Below are 18,138 nucleotides of genomic sequence, written 5' to 3' on the forward strand. Positions count from 1 at the left end.
CATTTTGCCTCTGTAATTATATGATGTGTCTCGTTCTGTACAGGGCCGGACTGGGACTGAAAAGCAGCCCTGGAAAAATTTGGAGACCAGCCCCATATAGCTTATCTCACGGTGAAGCTCTTATACCCACACGCACCCCTTATACATACCCGCGTCACACTATTCGCCATTCTTTTTATCTCATTATTTGTCACTCTGCATCCAGAAATGCCTTATACCCCTATATGCCACTCTGGCATATAGGGGGTTAAAAGGCATATCATGGGACAGAGTGGCATATAGGGGGGTATAAGGCATTTCTGGAGGCAGAGTGGAATAAAGGGGGTTAAAAGGCATATCATGGGGCACTCTGCCTCCAGAAAAGCCTTATACCCCCCTATATGCCACTCTGCCTCCCTGATATGCCTCAACCCTCCTATATGCCACTCTGTCCCATGATATGCCTTCTAACCCCCTATATGCCACTCTGCCATATAGGGGGTTAAAAGGCATATCATGGGACATTTTTGTTTACTTTATATGGCAAGCCGATCCAGCTTGCCATATTAAATAAAAAATAATATATGCCACTCTGTCCCATGATATGCCTTCTAACCCCCTATATGCCACTCTGCCATATAGGGGGTTAAAAGGCATATCATGGGACAGAGTGGCATATAGGGGGTATAAGGCATTTCTGGAGGCAGAGTGGCATGAAGGGGGCACTCTGCCTCCAGAAAAGCCTTATGCCCCCTATATGCCACTCTGCCTCCCCGATATGCTTTATACCCTCCTATATGCTCCTCTGCCCCATGATATACCTTTTAACCCCCTTTATGCCACTCTGCATCCAGAAATGCCTTATACCCCTATATGCCACTCTGGCATATAGGGGGTTAAAAGGCATATCATGGGACAGAGTGGCATATAGGGGGGTATAAGGCATTTCTGGAGGCAGAGTGGCATATAGGGGGACACACTTACATACACACACATGCCGATTTTTTTTGTTTTTAACAAATACAAAAAACATTATACAGTACAAAAAATACATTATTTTACTCACCTTCTACTTCTCTTGACTTCCTGGTAGCTGCACACTGTTCTCCTCTATGCTGACAGGATGCCACTGACCTGACATCCGGTGCTGCAGCAGTCTGAGTGCGAGGGGGCGGAGCTTCCACCTCACGCTGCTCCCATCACTATGCAGCCATCAGACTGCTGGGAATGTAATCTAAACAGCCGGTGCGTGCTGATGCCGCCGGCCGGAGCTACTTTAACACTTTTTTTTTATTTATATGGTAAGCTGGATCGGCTTGCCATATAAAGTAAAAAAAAAGTATTAAAGCAGAGGCGGCCGGCGGCATCAGCACGCACCGGCCGTTCAGATTACATTCCCAGCAATCTGATGGCCGCATAGTGATGGGAGCAGAGTGAGGGGTGAAAGGTCAGTGCGAGGGGGCGGAGCTTTCACCCCTCACACTGCTCCCATCACTAGACGGCCATCGCACACGGCTGCTGGGTGCTGATGCCGGCCGGCCGCGTCAGCACCCAGCGGCCGCTTTGATCAGATTTCGGGCAGCCTGGGGGGCAATTGCCCCCCTGCACAGCCCGCCCCTGGCACCGAGGGAGGCGGTCAATGCCATTTGCAGCGGCTGTCTTCATGGTTAGTCTGCCGGCCGCCCAGCCCACGGACCTTCCGGCCCACCGGGAAATTTCCCGGTATCCCGGTGGGCCAGTCCGGCCCTGGTTCTGTACAATGACTGCTCTTGATGGATCCGTGTGTCCCTCTCCTGCCCCTACTCCCCCCCCCCTTTTTTTTCTTCTGTACCCTATCCCTCTCCTCCTCCCCCTTTGAAATTTTTGAAAAACCCTCAATAAAACTTGATTTGAAATTAAGTGGCATTTTCAGAGTCTTTTTAAATTAAGGGCCGAGAAAAGGCTAAGCATCCAGTACTCCCCGCGAAAGGCGATGCTGGTGGTCCGGCGCGTCAGGGGGGCACCCAGGAGGCCCTGGCAGACTGACGGGGAGGAACATCCTCAGGCTACAGAAATAGGGAGTCCGTTACCTCCTTTGATGTGCGCCGTATCACTATAAAGCTTCATGTGAAATTGTGACAGCGAAAAGTACGAGCGCTTAGAAAAGAAATCGCGAAAGATTGTCTGAAAATGGCTTTTATTGGATTTTTTTTCTCCTTGTGGAGCGTAGATCCTTAGAATGATGATGCGGTTATTTTTTGTCTTGCTCGCTTAAAAGGGTTATTTACATTTATTGTACCCCATGTTTTAAAAATGCTGTACATACAGAGAACGTGTACATTTAACACTTTATGTACGTTTTTTACTACTTAGCGCACACCAACCAAAAAACAATGTCTGTTCCCCTTCAGGTTATTTCTTCTCTTTGGTAGAAGACTCCTCTAGGTTAAAAAATATATAAATATATATATATTTTAATCAAAAATCTCTAAAACAATTACACTGGTTTTAAAGTAAAAGCTGGAGCTATAGGACGTTTTAATGCATTCATTTTCTGATTTTAAGCACCGAATAATCTAGTTTTTTATACACAGTAACAAAGTCATTTTTACCAATCTCCCAATTATTCAATTACCCCGCATTTTACAGACGCCATAGTTAATTTTTTTGTGCATATTACAAAGATGTAGCGTGAAGGGTTTGGATGTGTGAATTGTACAATTGTGTGAGTGATGGGGGGGGGGCATGGGGTCCCACTTGGCTTTACTTGCCCCCAGGGCCAAAAGGTGCCAACATTCCCCTGGCAGAGGGTGGGAGAGACCTGGGCAGGGGGTAGGGATGTCCAAATGCTACTCCAGACCCATATAAAGCAGAAGACCCTGGTAAGTTTACCCGTGTTGGTATAGTTTGCCAATTTCCATTTATCGGGCGGCACTTAGCCTTGGTCCAAGTCATGGTGTTCCCTTAGGCTGGTGAATCCAAGTCTGTGTTCTTTTGATTTTCTGCGACTCCTCACCGCCAATTTCTTTTTACCATTTCAGAATGGGCTTTCGTATGCCTGGTGATACTCGGCACTGTGCTGTTCTTCGTGATGGTGGGGATTTGCTGGTGTCAGTGTTGTCCTCACAGCTGCTGCTGTTACGTCCGATGTCCTTTCTGCCCGGAGACCTGCTGCTGCCCGAGGGCCTGTGAGTAACCAAGATGGAGATGTTTTGGGGGAAAGTCCATAGAAGGGCCGTTATAACGATGCAAAAAGTATCAGGAAAGCCTAAAACCTCTCAAAACGTATAGCTTGGAGGAAAGACGGTAACGAGGCGAAATGTTGGGACAAGGGATCATAATCTAAACCTAGAGAGTCAGAGGCTGAGATGTTTGGAAGTATTTCTTCCCTGAGCGGTGGAACGGCACCAACACGGGACGTAGTTTATGTCGGTTTCATTTAATTTGTGAGATATTCTTTGTAACGCACGTCATTCGAAATCCTTTTGTATTCTACAGTGTATGAAGCAGGCAAGGCAGCCAAAGTCGGCTACCCTCCGACAATCCCGACCGCCTGCCCTCCATACTACATCTCCACCGTTCCTGCGCCACCCGTGCCGGCGCCGATGCTAATGGAAAAGCAGCACGTCCCTCCGCTCGTGCAAAGCGACTCGCTAGGCAGCCAGAATGGTAATTTGCACGGACAATCACATTAAAAACAACATAACAATTATTGTTCAATAATAAGGTGGTTTCTTTTCCAATGGTCTTATTTCTGATACTGAAAAAATATAACTTTTTCCTTTTAATAGATTTATTTAAATCATTTTTAAGTTCCTTATTTTGAATTCTCCTGGACTCTTCTCTGTGATCGCGTTGGCTGTAAGCCAGCATCGTTATTCGCGATCAGTCTTGTGGATTCTGCCTTGTCAGCAGAAATGTTCGACACGCAGCCTTGGCGAAGGCAGAGATGTCGTTAGAGCTGCAGGTATAGAACGTGCTTTAAATTACAGCTGGAATCGGCACATCTTGTGTATATATATATATAAAATTTCCAAAGGCTTTATAACCCTTAAATATAATAAAATACCTAATTTTTATGTATATTTTAATTACACTTTTAATATTTATTATATGCAGCCTTGTTGCTCCCGATGTTTCAAGCTCCACTTGGATCCGTTACGTTTTCCTCGGCACACGATACTGATAATGTTAAGAGTTCTCATGGGTTCCTTTGGCTATCATCCAAAAAACAATGAAAATGTGTTATTAAATGAACAGCCGGCGATTACCGTGGAATTATTCAGTATATGCTTCTTTAGTAGACCTGAACAGAGCGTTCGAATTAGTTGGACTAGAAAGCCAAGTAATTGCAAGTAATCTTTTAATGCTTACAGTATCCAGACTTTAGAAAAGAATATAAGTACTATAAGTTTTTCATTTGGGAAATAAGACTTCTGTCTCACTTTTATCCTGCCTTCTACGGACGCCGGCAGAATACTTTTGGATAGTAGCCGCTCTTTCGCAGTAGTCCATGACGGCTCCAGTTGAGCTTCCTTGGAAGTGAGTGGCAGCTCAGCTTGCATGCTTTAGCTTGACTTACAGGTCTTGAAGTTGAGCTTTCCCACGCTGCCGCGCGTTGGCATCCAGTCTACCCAAAGCAGGGAAGAATCAATGAATCGAGTCGGTGTTGGCTCATGTCCAACTCATGGCTCAGCCCGACTTGTTCCAAGGCATGAGACATCTCCACCAATATTGCCTTTGGGTGTATTTGGAAAGTCCACCTTGGTAAGCCGAGCCTTTGATCTGGCTATGCCTTGGTTTGGCTCAAGGTCCACATCTATAACACATATAGGAGCCGATTTCTAATTTAAGGTGGACCTGTCCTCTACATTAACATTACAATAATTCGAGGTGATCCTCAGGATGTCAACAGGGAAAAAAAAACAACAACATACTTTTTATATGGGAAAGATAACTTTAAAAATAATAATTAAGTAAACAGCACATTTAATGTGATACATTTTAGTAAATTACATATCCTTGGAACATTCTCGTGACACAGATATTCACTAATACATCCATTTCCACTTATATGCTCGAATCTAACAAAAACAACAAGAACATTTCTTCCTTGCATTTTATTTGGTTATTAGTGTCTCCTAATTTGTAGCCGATGTGCATTTCCATAATAACACTGCTCATCACAGACAAATTAGTTACATTTGGTTTTGCATTTATTTTGTCTCATTGAGGGTTTTTTTTTTGCCATTTTTATTATTTGTTGTTATTTTTCACTCATGACTAAACCAGTAACTACCAAATTGAAGCAACATTTTTTAATAAATATATTTTTTAACATATGATTCAAATATTATGGTTTCAGATCACACGGATCAGCTATAACATTATGACCGCTGACAGGTGAAGCAGGGCCGGCCCGACAATAGAGCCGAGTGGGGCAACCGCTCCAGGCGGCACTTTTGAAGGGGCGGCACTTTGCCGCCCCAAGCCCCCTTTTTTTTTTTTTTAAAGCGAAAGACAGAGAAAGGGGCGCCGAGTGGTTTTCGCTTACCAAGCTGTCAGTACCCGCTCGGCGCCCCTCTCTCTCTCGTCTGCGGCGAGTCTTCCTGTTCGGTCTCGGTGCCGGCTTGTAATGCTGAGTGCCGGAAGATTTCCGGCACTCAGCATTACAAGTTGGCACCGAGACCGAACAGGGAGACTCGCCGCAGGACTGCTGAAAGGTAAGTACAAGGGGGGGAAGGGTAGATAATGGGGGGGGAGGGTAGATAATGGGGGGGGGACGGCAGGGACGGAGGGAGAGGAAGGGTAGATAAGGGGGGGGGCGGCATTTTTAAATTCGCCCCAGGCGGCATTTTGAAGCAAAAACAATGATAATCCTGTTATTATGGCATCTGTCAGTGGGGGGGGGTTGTATTATTACGCAGCGAGTGAACATTTTGTCCTCAAAGTTGATGTTAAAGGCAGGAAAAATAGGCAGCGTAAGGATCGGAGCGACTTCGACAAGAAGCAAATCGTGATGGCTGGACAACTGGGTCAGAACATCTCCAAAACCGCAGCTCTTGTGGGGGATTCTCGTCTGCAGAGGTCTGTTTCAAAAGTGGTCCAAGGAAGGAAAAGCGGTGACCCGGCGACAGGGTCGTGGGCGGCCAAGGCTCATTGGTACACGTAGTACCCAGGAATCAAATCCAACAAACGAGCTCCTGTTGCTCAAACTGCTGAAAAAATGAATGCTGGTTCTGATAGAAAAGAGTCAGAACACGCAGAGCATCGCAGTTTGTTGTGTACGGGGGCCGCGTAGCCGCAGACCAGTCAGGGTGACCACGCTGACCCCCGACCACTGCCGAAAGCGCCTACAATGGGCACGTGAGCAGAAGAACCGGACCGCGGAGCATTGGAAGAAGGCGGCCGGTCTGATGAATCACATTTTCTTTTACATCAGTGGATGGCCGGGTGCGTCGCTTACCTGGAGGACACGCGGCACCCAGATACATCCATGGAGGCCGCAGCTTACAGGATTTAAAAGATCTGCTGCTAACGTCTTGGTGCTGGATCCCACAGCGCAGCTTCAGAGGTCTAGTGGAGTCCGCGCCTCGACGGGTCAAAAGGGAGACCTACACAATATTAGGCAGGTGGTCATAATGTTATGGCTGATTGGTGTACATTCTTATTTTATTTCTTCCGTCATTTTCGTAAATGCTACTCCTGAAATGTATTTTTTTTTCTAAGAAGTAAAATATTCTACTATTTTCAGCTGTGCGCAAAGGGTACCGAATTCAGGCCGACAAGGAGCGAGATTCCATGAAAGTTCTGTACTACGTGGAAAAAGAACTGGCCCAGTTTGATCCAGCTCGGAGAATGAGAGAGAGATGTAAGCATTACTTTCACGAGCAGAATGTTAAGAGTTGAGTGATTATAATGGTTCTTAAGCCGGGGCTGATCGATTTGAGTCATGTTCTTAATAATAATTAGGCGAACACCCACACAGTGAGTCACCTTCTCTAACAGCTACCATGTTGCCTTCTTACCTTTTTATGGTATGTTAAAGGAATCTAAAGTGTTAAGTAAATGGGGAAAAAAAACCCAAAGATAAAGGTAGATGTATATAAATAACTGAGCTCAATCAAACGATTGTTCTTCTTGAATCGTAAGCACGTAGTTAAGCAAATGGTGGATCCTTTCGAAGCACAACAAAACATTCTGAAAATAGTGAAACGCCGATCATTAAGGAAAATATGGAAGTCCACCAAATTCAGCCTTTTACAAGTCATGTTTCTGTTTTCATTAATCTAGAAGATAGCAAGAAAATTGTTCTTCTGGATATGAAGAATCCCCCCCCTCGTGGGTCAACTTTCGACCCTTACTTAAATATTTTAAAATATTTTAAAGACACAATATCTGTGTCTTATATATAGAGTCTGAGCAGCGGATTTCACATCTTTACTGCTCTTCATAAACTGACATTTCCAATTCCCGCTAATGACCCTAGTAAGCTAGTAAATTAGGGAGATTTTTTTAACCTCTTTGGCCATTTTTTGCAAGCCGATGAATACTGTGTGTAGAATAATTTGAGAGGAGCCCCATCACATATCAGCTTAGGAAACCCCACTTGTATCGGTACAAGCAGCTATAACTAAAGAAACCAACTGGTGTTCTACTTAACCCCTTAATGGCAAAGCCCGTACATGTACGGGCTCAAAATGCATTGTTTTCAATGGGTTTAGGGACCGCCCATTGTCCTTAAGGGGTTAATCTTTCTTCAATGATATCCATAAGAAAATGTCCATAAGGTGCTATCGGGTGCTGCAGCATGTGGCCAGCGGCTGGATATGCCCGGCCACACTTACGTCATCAGATGGCTGCTGGACTTAAAGCACCAGGGCCACCTCGACATTGCCATTCCGGCCCGGGGTTGAGGTTTTCTCATATATATTTTTAATTTCAAAGTATTATCGTTTTGTCAGCTGCAACCTACTTGTTTCCTCAGATAGCCACACTATTTCAGAGCTCAGTTCACTGCACGAAGACAACTCACATTTTAACCGCTCCTATCGACAAGGGCGCAGAAAACCACTGCCATCCAGTTGCAACATCGATGGAGATGCAGAGTACTGGTCTGGGGTAGTTGGTGCAACAGCAAGGCCCTCGACCTGTTCCAAATTAAGGGATGAGAGAGAAAACTTCAGGAGTAGGTAAGTGTTGTATGTCCTGCGAGGAGGAGGGAATATGATGGCGCTATATAAAACAATAAATAATAGTAATAATAATTAGAAAGAAAGAAATCACATTGGTGGTTGGGTGAGGTCAATATCAGAGGTATTTGGCTGAAAAAAGTCAGTAGTCAATGTTTTGGAAATATTCTCTTACACCATAACATTAAAATCAGGTCTATTCCATCTGCCGACGCATTTCACTTTCTTGGGATCGTTAACATTAGAATGATAATGAACTATTTATTATGGAGCAGTAATTGTTAGGATGCTGCTTGCTTTTTGGATGCTTTACAACTTCTGTAAAAAAAACAAAAACCCTGTTTTCTAGTTAGAGATTATGGCAGCCACTAACTGGTTAACTGCAATATGTTCCTCTATATACCATGAAAATAGGCTGGAGTGGAATATTAATTAAATAATTATTGGATAGAATGTCATTTTTATTGTTATTTTCTTTCCACAGTCTCCAGAGACCTACATCTGAGGTCTTAGAAAGAAAGTCATTTCCCATGGCAGTCCAAGCCGTGTCTACGGATGAATTAGCTGCATTTGCAGACACCTACAAACAGAGATCTCGAAGGTCTGACAGTCGCGGACCAAGTTCAGCGCCCAGGTTCGAGAGATCAGAGTTGAGAGGAAGATCCCTCTACCACGACAGCTCGTCCGATGACTACTATGGAAAACGAAACCATGGAAGAGAACTATTTTCAGACAATGAAAGAGGCTGGTCGTTCAGCCCTTCTAGGATACGAGCTCCAGAGGACAAGCATCTGCCCAAAAGGATAACCAGAATGGGACAAAGCTATGACGATGCTTATCTTAGCAGCGTTCTCGAAAGGAAATCAAGGGGCCTCGAGGAAACTATTGTGACCCCATCCAAACTGAGCTTGCGGCAAAATTCAAGTCGCAGCTATGGCCGATCTCCAACGTTCAAGACTGGAGATGGGAAAGACCACAAAGTAGAGGAAGAAGACTCACTTCCTCCATACAGTGAGCGAGAGCTTGCCAGGGCTCTCCCATATCGTTCCAGGGAGCACTCCTATCTCAACGCCTCAGACAAGAGGAAGAAAAAGGAGCAGCCCAGTAAAACAGTGAGAAAAGCCTTCTTTTTTTACATGAATGGGTCACAGGCCAAATGGGGTTGGAGGGCATTGTCAAAAATATAAAGAGTGGGAGTCTGCGTGTGTGAGGACGTTTATTATATGAAATATTGTGCCATTTTAAGATGTTTGTGGATCATTAACATGATGCAAATGGAAAATGCATGCTGTATAAAAACAGCCATTGTACCTTAAATATTGTCTGAGCACATTTCAAAAGGGCACGTGTTATTGTCCACTTTTTGAGTATGTCAATAAAAACAACAACAACAACAACAACACGGGCTGTTTAACAAAATTCCATGCTTTCGACATTGGGTGTTTAACTATGTTTTTTTATTATAAATATATATATAATGTACATTGAAACTCCAGTTGTAATTTGTCTTGTTCGGGCATGGTTGAAATTGGGACATTTGATTAAGTCAAATTTCTTTGTAAACAAATAAACAAATACATTTTTTTTGGAGTGGCTTCACTCTTTTTTAGGTTATTCTGTTGTTATTTCCTTGTTGTTCTGGAACTCAGGGTCAATTGTGGTAGAAACCAAGTCAATTAATCCGCATTGCTTGAGGAACTAAAACCGCAACAGAAGAATCTACTTTTAGTGTGAAATATCAGATATCGGCCCCTTTCCTTGACTATATTAAATATATTTAGCATTTAATCGTACAGGTAACAGAATAACTGATTGTGTCGCTGCAACTTTCGATATTATTGCCAAATATATTTTAAACCTGAAAGGGTAACCGGTGGCAGCTGCTTAATTGTGAAGGTCAATGTGTGAAAGAATCCATAATATAGTACATTTAAAAAAATATAGTTAATTGTTTTTCTATATATTTTCCATGTGGGTTTACACAATCATTGAGAGAAACATCCACTGAGGAAGACACAAAAAAGTCAGTATTTCAGCTTATTACTGTAACAATCCAGAAAAAAAAAGACGAGATCCATCGTTTTCATTGTCACCATCCGTGTATCGCCATCACGAGTCGCATTACGCTTCTAAAGTCTGATTCGGTTTCAGAGCGGCCCTTGAAAGACGGCGTATCAACGTTAGTCATTTCCACGTCCACTCCATCGTAATCCGTGTATTGTGTATTTTAACATACCTGTTCCAATCATGCGTGCATTGGGTTAAAACCTTTAAATTGGGGCTGGCCTGGAAGCGGGGTGTTTTCACTTGTCTTATCGCAAGACTAGGAGAGGTTTATCTTTTTGGTTTTTTTTTGGTTTTCCATTTGGTCATGTTCATATCTTACTGTTTATTATTTTTCACAGGGTGATTTCCCAAACAGGATGTCCCTCGTTGTCTGACACCGTTAAAGACCTAAGGAAGATTCTGATTGGAGGAGGCACTGAGGCAGTCCTGGTCACGAAAGACAGAACTCTGAGCCACTGTGCTCCAAGGATTTCCCTTCTTGACGCTGAAGATCTTTAGCCTGTTTGCCCAACAGAACAGGAGACCATGTGCCAAAAATTTGGAATCAATGGTCTCCTGCAGGGTATCCTAGCCAACCACTTATGGACCTCAAACATAGGTCTGATGGAATTGTGGGACACCACATTTTATCAGTTTCCAACAATTTGCGATTGTGTGAGGACTAGCCTTACTCCTACTAATTAATCATTTTGTAGGGGTGATATTTGCCTCCATTCTCCAACGTTCCTTATGTCTCACACTCAAACAGTGTTATCTTTGTACCATGAAACCTCTCTGTGCCTCTCATTGCCACTGTCCACACTACGGACGAGTGATGTCTTTGTGTATCTTCTGTTTACATCGGAAGGGTGCTAACCATGTACCTCTCATGTTTTTTTTGGCTAATTAGAAGTAACACCTTTGGTTGAACTTTCCATTTTTTCGTTGTCCACTTTCTACAAATCCCTTCTTTTCTGTTCACATTATGTTTCTATAGTGTCATTTAAATTTGTAAGTATTTTTTCTTTAAACCTCTGGTATTTATAGCAGTATTTCAGCAGAAATTACGGGCAAATTCTTTGTTTTGTACTCTAGAATTTTTAAGTTACTCCATAGTAAGAAAGAGAATAGAGAAATTTCATAGAGAAGATGTAGGGCTTTCTATAATGAATGTAATATATGGGGTGTCTTATTTTCTTATTTTTTGATGTTTTGAAAGTCAGTTAAAATGTAATTTAGTGATTTAATGGCAGATTTTCTAGAATACTCTATATGATAGGAATAATTTCAATTTTAGAATTTATTTCACTATTCTTTTTTAATTGCGAATGAATGCTGACCTTCTCTACACTACTTAAAAACAAAAATGGTTTCTCATGAGAATTGAGCAATGGTCATTCTTTATTGCCATAAAAAAAATAGCTATTTTCGGGGGTTGCTTGTTTCCATTGAAATATGAGACTGCAAATCACAATAAGTAATGCGTACCCTAATTCCCACACCAATGCATTTTACTTCATGGAATCATCATTCACTCATGCATGCCGTTCATTCGGTAGCGTACACTGAATCCGGTCCATTTTAAATATAGCGGCGGAATTAAGTCGGATTGAGTAAAGAAATTCAAACTATTAATCAAAATAATAAAAAGTAGTGAAATAATTGGTAAACACCAACTTCCAACATTTTTAGTAAATAAAAAAAAATATATTTTGCTAGTTTTTATTGGTATTTAGAGCACATGAAATCTGCACTTTTGCACTTGCTGATTTTTTGTGATTTAGAAAGCCCCCCTCAAGTTTAGCCTTTTATTCTTTTTTTACAATACTGCAATTCTGTTTTTCTTAGAGACACGTAATCATTTTTTGAATTAAAGGTTCCTGCAGAGGATACATTTTTATATAATGTCTCTAAGGCGGTGGATCTAGTGGACACGCATTACAAAAAAATATATATACATATATTTCTTTTAAAATATTTTGGAAATAAGTACAACATTATTGTAGAACTGACTGACATTGCAACCACTGGAAATACTCGATTCAGATTATTTTTGTATTCTCATACGGTGCTGACCTTTTTGTATTCAGCATGGCCGAACGTGAAACACATACACAGGGATACAAAGCTTAATCATGGGTAAGTAGTTCTAAATCAGAACAATCTATGAGGTGGGTCCCTGATTCCATTAATTTGTATGTGTATATATATATATATATATATATATATATATTAGTCTTTCAATTTGCAGAAGGGCTGGTAATATTAAAATATATACTATTTTGTATGAATTTGCTGTTTGCAGAGTCCTCTGAAAAAGTACTGTGAACGTTGTATACAGCTGGCAATTATTTCTTGTATTAAAAAAATAGGTTATACTTTGTTGTTGTTCTTATAGTAAGGTTGTATTTTTATTCTCTGAAGCTTCAATCTGATATTGTCATAAAATGTATTGCAGAATATACGGTTGCCCTGTTTTATTTCTTTGTCTGTATATAAAACGACCGCATTTATCGACGGGAAAAGGAATCGAGTTGCAGTTTCATCAAGTAAAGTACGAAGTCAATAAGAGGACATACTTATACGTGAGAGTAAAATAAATACATATTGTTAACCCCTTCATGACAAAGCCCGTACGTGTACGGGCTCACAATTCATTGTTTTTAATGGGTTTAAGGACAACCCAGTGTCCTTAAGGGGTTAATAGGGTAATATAAAAACAAATCTACTTTGGAGAAGGTACTAGGAGGGATAGAGAAATATTTACTGACTGATGCATTACGAGGGGTGGCCTCAACCAATGGACAACGTTCAGAAACAATAGAAGAGATATGTATATTTTTTTAATTTATAGAAAATGTAATTGGAATTTTCTGGCTGCAAATCCAGCAAATCAAAACTTCATTTGAAATATGCAAAAACTGACCATAAATACCAAAAAAACATTAGTATTGCACCATTTTATAATGGGTAAAACTGCAGAAAATGTTTTTAAATTTTAATTCTAATATTGCTTTTTAAGTTCCCTGACAAAACGTATATGTTCTTTAAAAAAAATAATTGTCCCCTTTCAACTGGAGCTGGGAGGGTTTTATATCTTTATATAAAAAATATTTAATATTTTAATAAATAATCCTGTTATATACTTTAAATAAATAAATATTGTGTTATATTCAAAATTGGCAAATACTCAGATTATAAATTCAATATAAACTATACGGAGGTCATGTCCAAGAATATTAAACCTGAAGATTATAAAGGATTATAAATTATATATTAAGTCAGTTTTGACTTTATATGGGCAAAGGAAAATCATAACTACTTGGCCATCAAAATTACTCCCAAAAGAATAATGGCAATACATGTTCTATCGCTCTTAAAATATAAAAATAAAGTCCTGAAGGACTGGTCGAAATTGGCTATTTGTTGGTTAGGCGGGATTAATACCATTAGGGCGTATATCTTGCCCAAGTGGAATTATATCTTTCGCATGTATGATCTCACGCACTCGCTAAAATAAATCGAATCTAAAATCCTGGGCTATAGGAATCTGTGATATTCTGGTTGGTTAAAAAGTCCTTGATAAATCAATAAAACAAAACAGTTCCTAGGTTTTTAGAAACTCGGAGTAAATTTTAAAAAAGAAAAAAAAATCCAAGATAATTTTTTTTTTCCATCCCTGTGAAAATAATTATAGAGAATATTGAGAATTTAAATAACAATCTGGCATGAAATATCTGAACGATCTAACGGAATATTAAAGCTTTCAATCAATTACAATGTGGTTTTTTGGGCTCCATAATAATGACATTTTCAGCTATATAAGGATAAAGTATTTTTTAGCTAAATATCTCCAATGTGAGAATAAAAAAATAGATTCTGTATGTTATCTTCTCAATCGTTCTCCCAACGTGGGGTATCTCAATGCCTTGTAATGCATAAACCAGAGAATTGAGATAAGGATTATAAGGATTTTAGAATTATGTGAATAAAGAACCGAAGAGAAGGATCCCAGCGGACGAATAACTCAAGGCCATGAGAGGGGCTATCGGAACAGTTCGCGGCTTCAACCTAGTGGAAAGCTTTTACAAAGTTTCAAGTAATTAGTACCAACACGGCTTGCCACAATGTATCGCTCGATGGATAGGAACTGTTGGAGAAGTGGTTCAATAAGCAGAGATTTTCTGCATATCTGGCGGATTTGTATGCCCCTAAATTAGGAAATTTGTATCGCTGTTATATGGATGGTATATAATACATATGTATATTTCACTCCAGCCCCTTGTCGTGTAAAATGCCCATTGGAGTCCTTTTTTCAGTCCTTTGCCTTAAAGGGGCTCTCTCATCATTTTTAATGACTTGTATCAGATTAAAAATATGTTCTCAAAAATATTCTTTTTTTAAACCAGTTGTAGTTTTTGCCCCATAATATAATGTTTTCAGGCAGCTGTATATCAGCCGTCTGTATGATTCTCGCTCTGTTATCTGGTAAACAAACACCATGTCTCATAATCATACTGCCTGTAATAAACAGTGGAATGGCTCAGTCTTAATCACCCAGCAGGACACCCGGACTAATAAAAGAATGATGGAACAGACTTTGTTAGCATTGCCATAAAGCATCAGCTCAGTGCGGTGTTTGAGCCGGGAAAGTCACTGAAAATGTCACATGACTGACAGCGACGGCGGCCTCCAGGTCTGCAGATTAAGGGAGTTTATTGGGACAAAAGGAGATTAAGCCAGTTTTTTTACTGGCATTACTGTATACAGCACTGGGGTTTATGCCCAAGGAGAAAAATATTTTTTCCCCATGGGACCCCCCTTTAAGGACGCTGCCCGTGCATGCGCAGTAGTTGGCATCGAAGGGAGTTCAGCTGTGATACATGGAAGCGGCTGCTTTAATTTATGAATATGCAAATTATGGTTGGATTGTGTATATTATGTATGTGTTAGTAAACAAAGCACGCCATGAATCATTTCAGAAGTGCCCGTAATGTTATTGCTGTTTAAGCTCAACAAGAAAAACAAATATTCATCTTCTGTATTTCCGATCGAGGCGGCTTTCGAGTGCATCTGCGGAGAGTTATCCGCCTTTGTGTTCGGACAATCAGACGCATATAAAAGCAGGCGGCGGATTCCGGTGCGAACGATAATCTCCATACATTCAGCTCAGTGCTTCCAAGGACCACCGACGCTACCAAGCGGCGCTTACAGTCACAGAAACAAAGGCGTCCATTCGAGATGATTGGGGTTTGAGGTTTGGAAGCTGCCAGATGTTCTAAGTATTTAGCAGAATTGTTATATTTCCAGAAGAATCCTACAGGTGCAAAAACTTGGTATGAAAGACACTGAAATCAGTCACATTATTCTGTATAACACTTTGTATAACACTGGACTGAGGATGATGGGAACTGTTAAGAATCGGCTTAGTTAAGAATATTTTATTATTATTATTATTAATTCTAAAATATTTTGCTTTAATATCAAATGCACAAAATAATATTAGTAACCTCCTTGGGCATTTTAAAAAGGTAGGAAATTGGTGAACTTTGTCCTTCACCTTCAGATATAATAGTCTAAAATAAAAGTATATAAAAGTACTCTACAGCTATATATAAATAAATATATAAAATGAAACAGGAAAAAAAATCAGGAGCAATATAAATGCAATAAAAAGTATCCAACTATCCATCCCTTAAATCTCTTACAAAATATATTGCAATAAAAATGCCATAAAAAGTGTTTCTGGCAATAAAACGTCATAGCAGAACCCAGAGTAGCCGAACAACATAACTTAAGACAACAGAAACCACCAACACAAAAGCTATCTTCTACCTTTTGCCATAGAGATCAGGTTGTTTTGGGCAAAAGAGTCCCTGAAAATGTTGTGTTTTTTTCTACCCCAAATTGAGGGAGCGTTTTGTAGGAAGGGACAACGACGAGAGAAAGAAGGAGCTGATCCGGAGACACCGGTTCAAACCAAAAGAGCTCCAAGGCGTGATTGAAAGATGGTCACAACCTGAATTCTGAATAGAATGTTCGCTCTACTATACATTTATATTTGTAACCCTTTAAAGTATCAGTTAGGGTACAACTTTTACCATATATGGATAATATGTGAATTATCTTATTCCTATTGGATCATTCTTTACCATATATGGGCAATATATGAATTACCTTATTCCTATTGGAGCATTCTTTACCATATATATGGGCAATATATGAATTCTCTTATTCCTATTGGATCATTCATTTACTATATTCCAGAAAGATCCTCTAGGAGTTCCAGAACACATGTTCCCGGTACTCGTGTTTCTAATGGGAATATATGGAATAAGGAAAATATGGATTTCTGAAAGTAACGGATTCAAGGAATGAGAAGCAGGTCGTTCAGCTAATGCAGGGAAAATGTCTCATTTCACCACAACCGCTAATCTAGTGAAGATCATCATTTCTGTGACGCTGATTGACCTCGTAACAAGTGATCAGCAGAGTATTCTGCTTCTCTTAATATTATGGCGTTGTTATTTTCGTGATCGTTTAACTGTAAGAGGTTTTATAGTTGCTGCCGAAGGACTGCGTTCGCGGGAGCTGGTAGCGCGTAATCAAAAAACCTTGACACTAATGTCCTCGTGAACAAGAAGCTAAAATTTAATATTTAATTTTAATACGAGAATCATAGAAAGACCAAGTAGTTAAGAGCAAATATATATAAATCATATATATAGATCAGCATAAAAAACATGTGCTATTTGGCAACATTCAGTAAAACAATTATAGTTTAAAATATGTCTTTATATATACGTGTTTATATATATATATATATATATATATTTAAAGAGACACATACGGGACTAGATTCATTTAAAACCACAATTGAGAAAAATAGTGATGTTATTTTCGAACGTTCAAACAGGAAAAGGAAGTCGGGTGCAGACTGGGGAAAAAAATATGTTCTAAGCACCAGAGTCAGATAATAAAAGGATGATAAAATAAATGTGTTAATAATATAATACTTCCAATAAAAAGTTAAATGCCAACCATGAGATTAACCTCTTTTAGTGTTGAAACCAGTCTGAAGCTAGCAAAGCAGTTAATCCATGGTAACATTTGAGTTATTCGCTATCCTTTGGTGGACAAACACTGGTTAATCCATGTATCATGTGACACGACGGGATGGAAAGGAGGCTTGGCCAAGCCAGGACTGGCCATCTGGCACACTGGGCAAATGGGTCTGGATGTGCCCGGCCGCACGCTACGTAAGCAGAAGAAGACATATGGCCATCAGGCGGCCACCGCCTAAAATGTCATGGCCGCCTGGCCATCGTCAGTCCGGTCCTGGGTTGGACGGAAGGAATAAAGAGGAATTCAGCCAAATACAAGTCCCTAGATAACATATTATAGCAAATCTGCTACCATCGCAACACTTAAACGTTCTATTTCACGTCACAGCTTCGCACCATACAGTTTTGGTGCAAGTAAATGGAGACTTTTCTAAACTACTTAACCTTTTCATTAAATAGGAGGATCCGTTCACGGCGTAATAAATACGCGTATAACTAGCAGTGTGATAGAAGGGGTAAAGTGTTTGGATCGGATGTCTGGCTGCCGACATCGGTGCAACATGACCTTCAACATGATACTGAGCTTTTTTGTAGGCAGATAAGCATTTAACTCTTTGAAACGGGATTTCGCATTCAGTTTCCATGGTGATCACATCAGATGAAATCACTTTAAGACAATGAGTTTAAAAACTTAGAGAACAAAAATTACTCTGGTTTCAACGTGAGGCAGAAGAACATCTGAAAGCCATCTTTGATGGCCAACGTTCCTTATCCTGGCATTCCTGATCCCGTTTGATTCCTGTTATTAACCCTTGACCTGTGACTAATGTCTGCTTGGCCGTGACCTTTTTGCTGAATGTGTCTGCTGCCCCCGACCT

At 40.4% G+C, this 18,138-nt stretch overlaps 1 protein-coding gene across 1 annotated transcript in view; it reads left to right on the plus strand.

Moving 5' to 3' along the window:
- Window positions 1-10,591, plus strand: part of LOC149281424 (immunoglobulin-like domain-containing receptor 2) — a 66,549-nt gene extending 55,958 nt beyond the window's left edge. Inside the window, exons 5-10 of the mRNA XM_089499284.1 lie at window positions 3,000-3,146; window positions 3,457-3,627; window positions 6,713-6,829; window positions 7,946-8,150; window positions 8,635-9,262; window positions 10,556-10,591. Of these exons, the coding sequence (XP_089355410.1) occupies window positions 3,000-3,146; window positions 3,457-3,627; window positions 6,713-6,829; window positions 7,946-8,150; window positions 8,635-9,262; window positions 10,556-10,591 (1,304 nt within the window). The remainder of the gene's footprint in view (window positions 1-2,999; window positions 3,147-3,456; window positions 3,628-6,712; window positions 6,830-7,945; window positions 8,151-8,634; window positions 9,263-10,555) is intronic.
- The last annotated feature ends 7,547 nt before the right edge of the window (window positions 10,592-18,138 follow it).

The sequence above is a fragment of the Sceloporus occidentalis genome, unplaced genomic scaffold (assembly GCF_023333645.1).
Source record: "Sceloporus occidentalis isolate IW3139 unplaced genomic scaffold, rSceOcc1.0.p SCAF_132, whole genome shotgun sequence".
In the NCBI taxonomy this organism is placed as follows: Eukaryota; Metazoa; Chordata; class Lepidosauria; order Squamata; family Phrynosomatidae; genus Sceloporus; species Sceloporus occidentalis.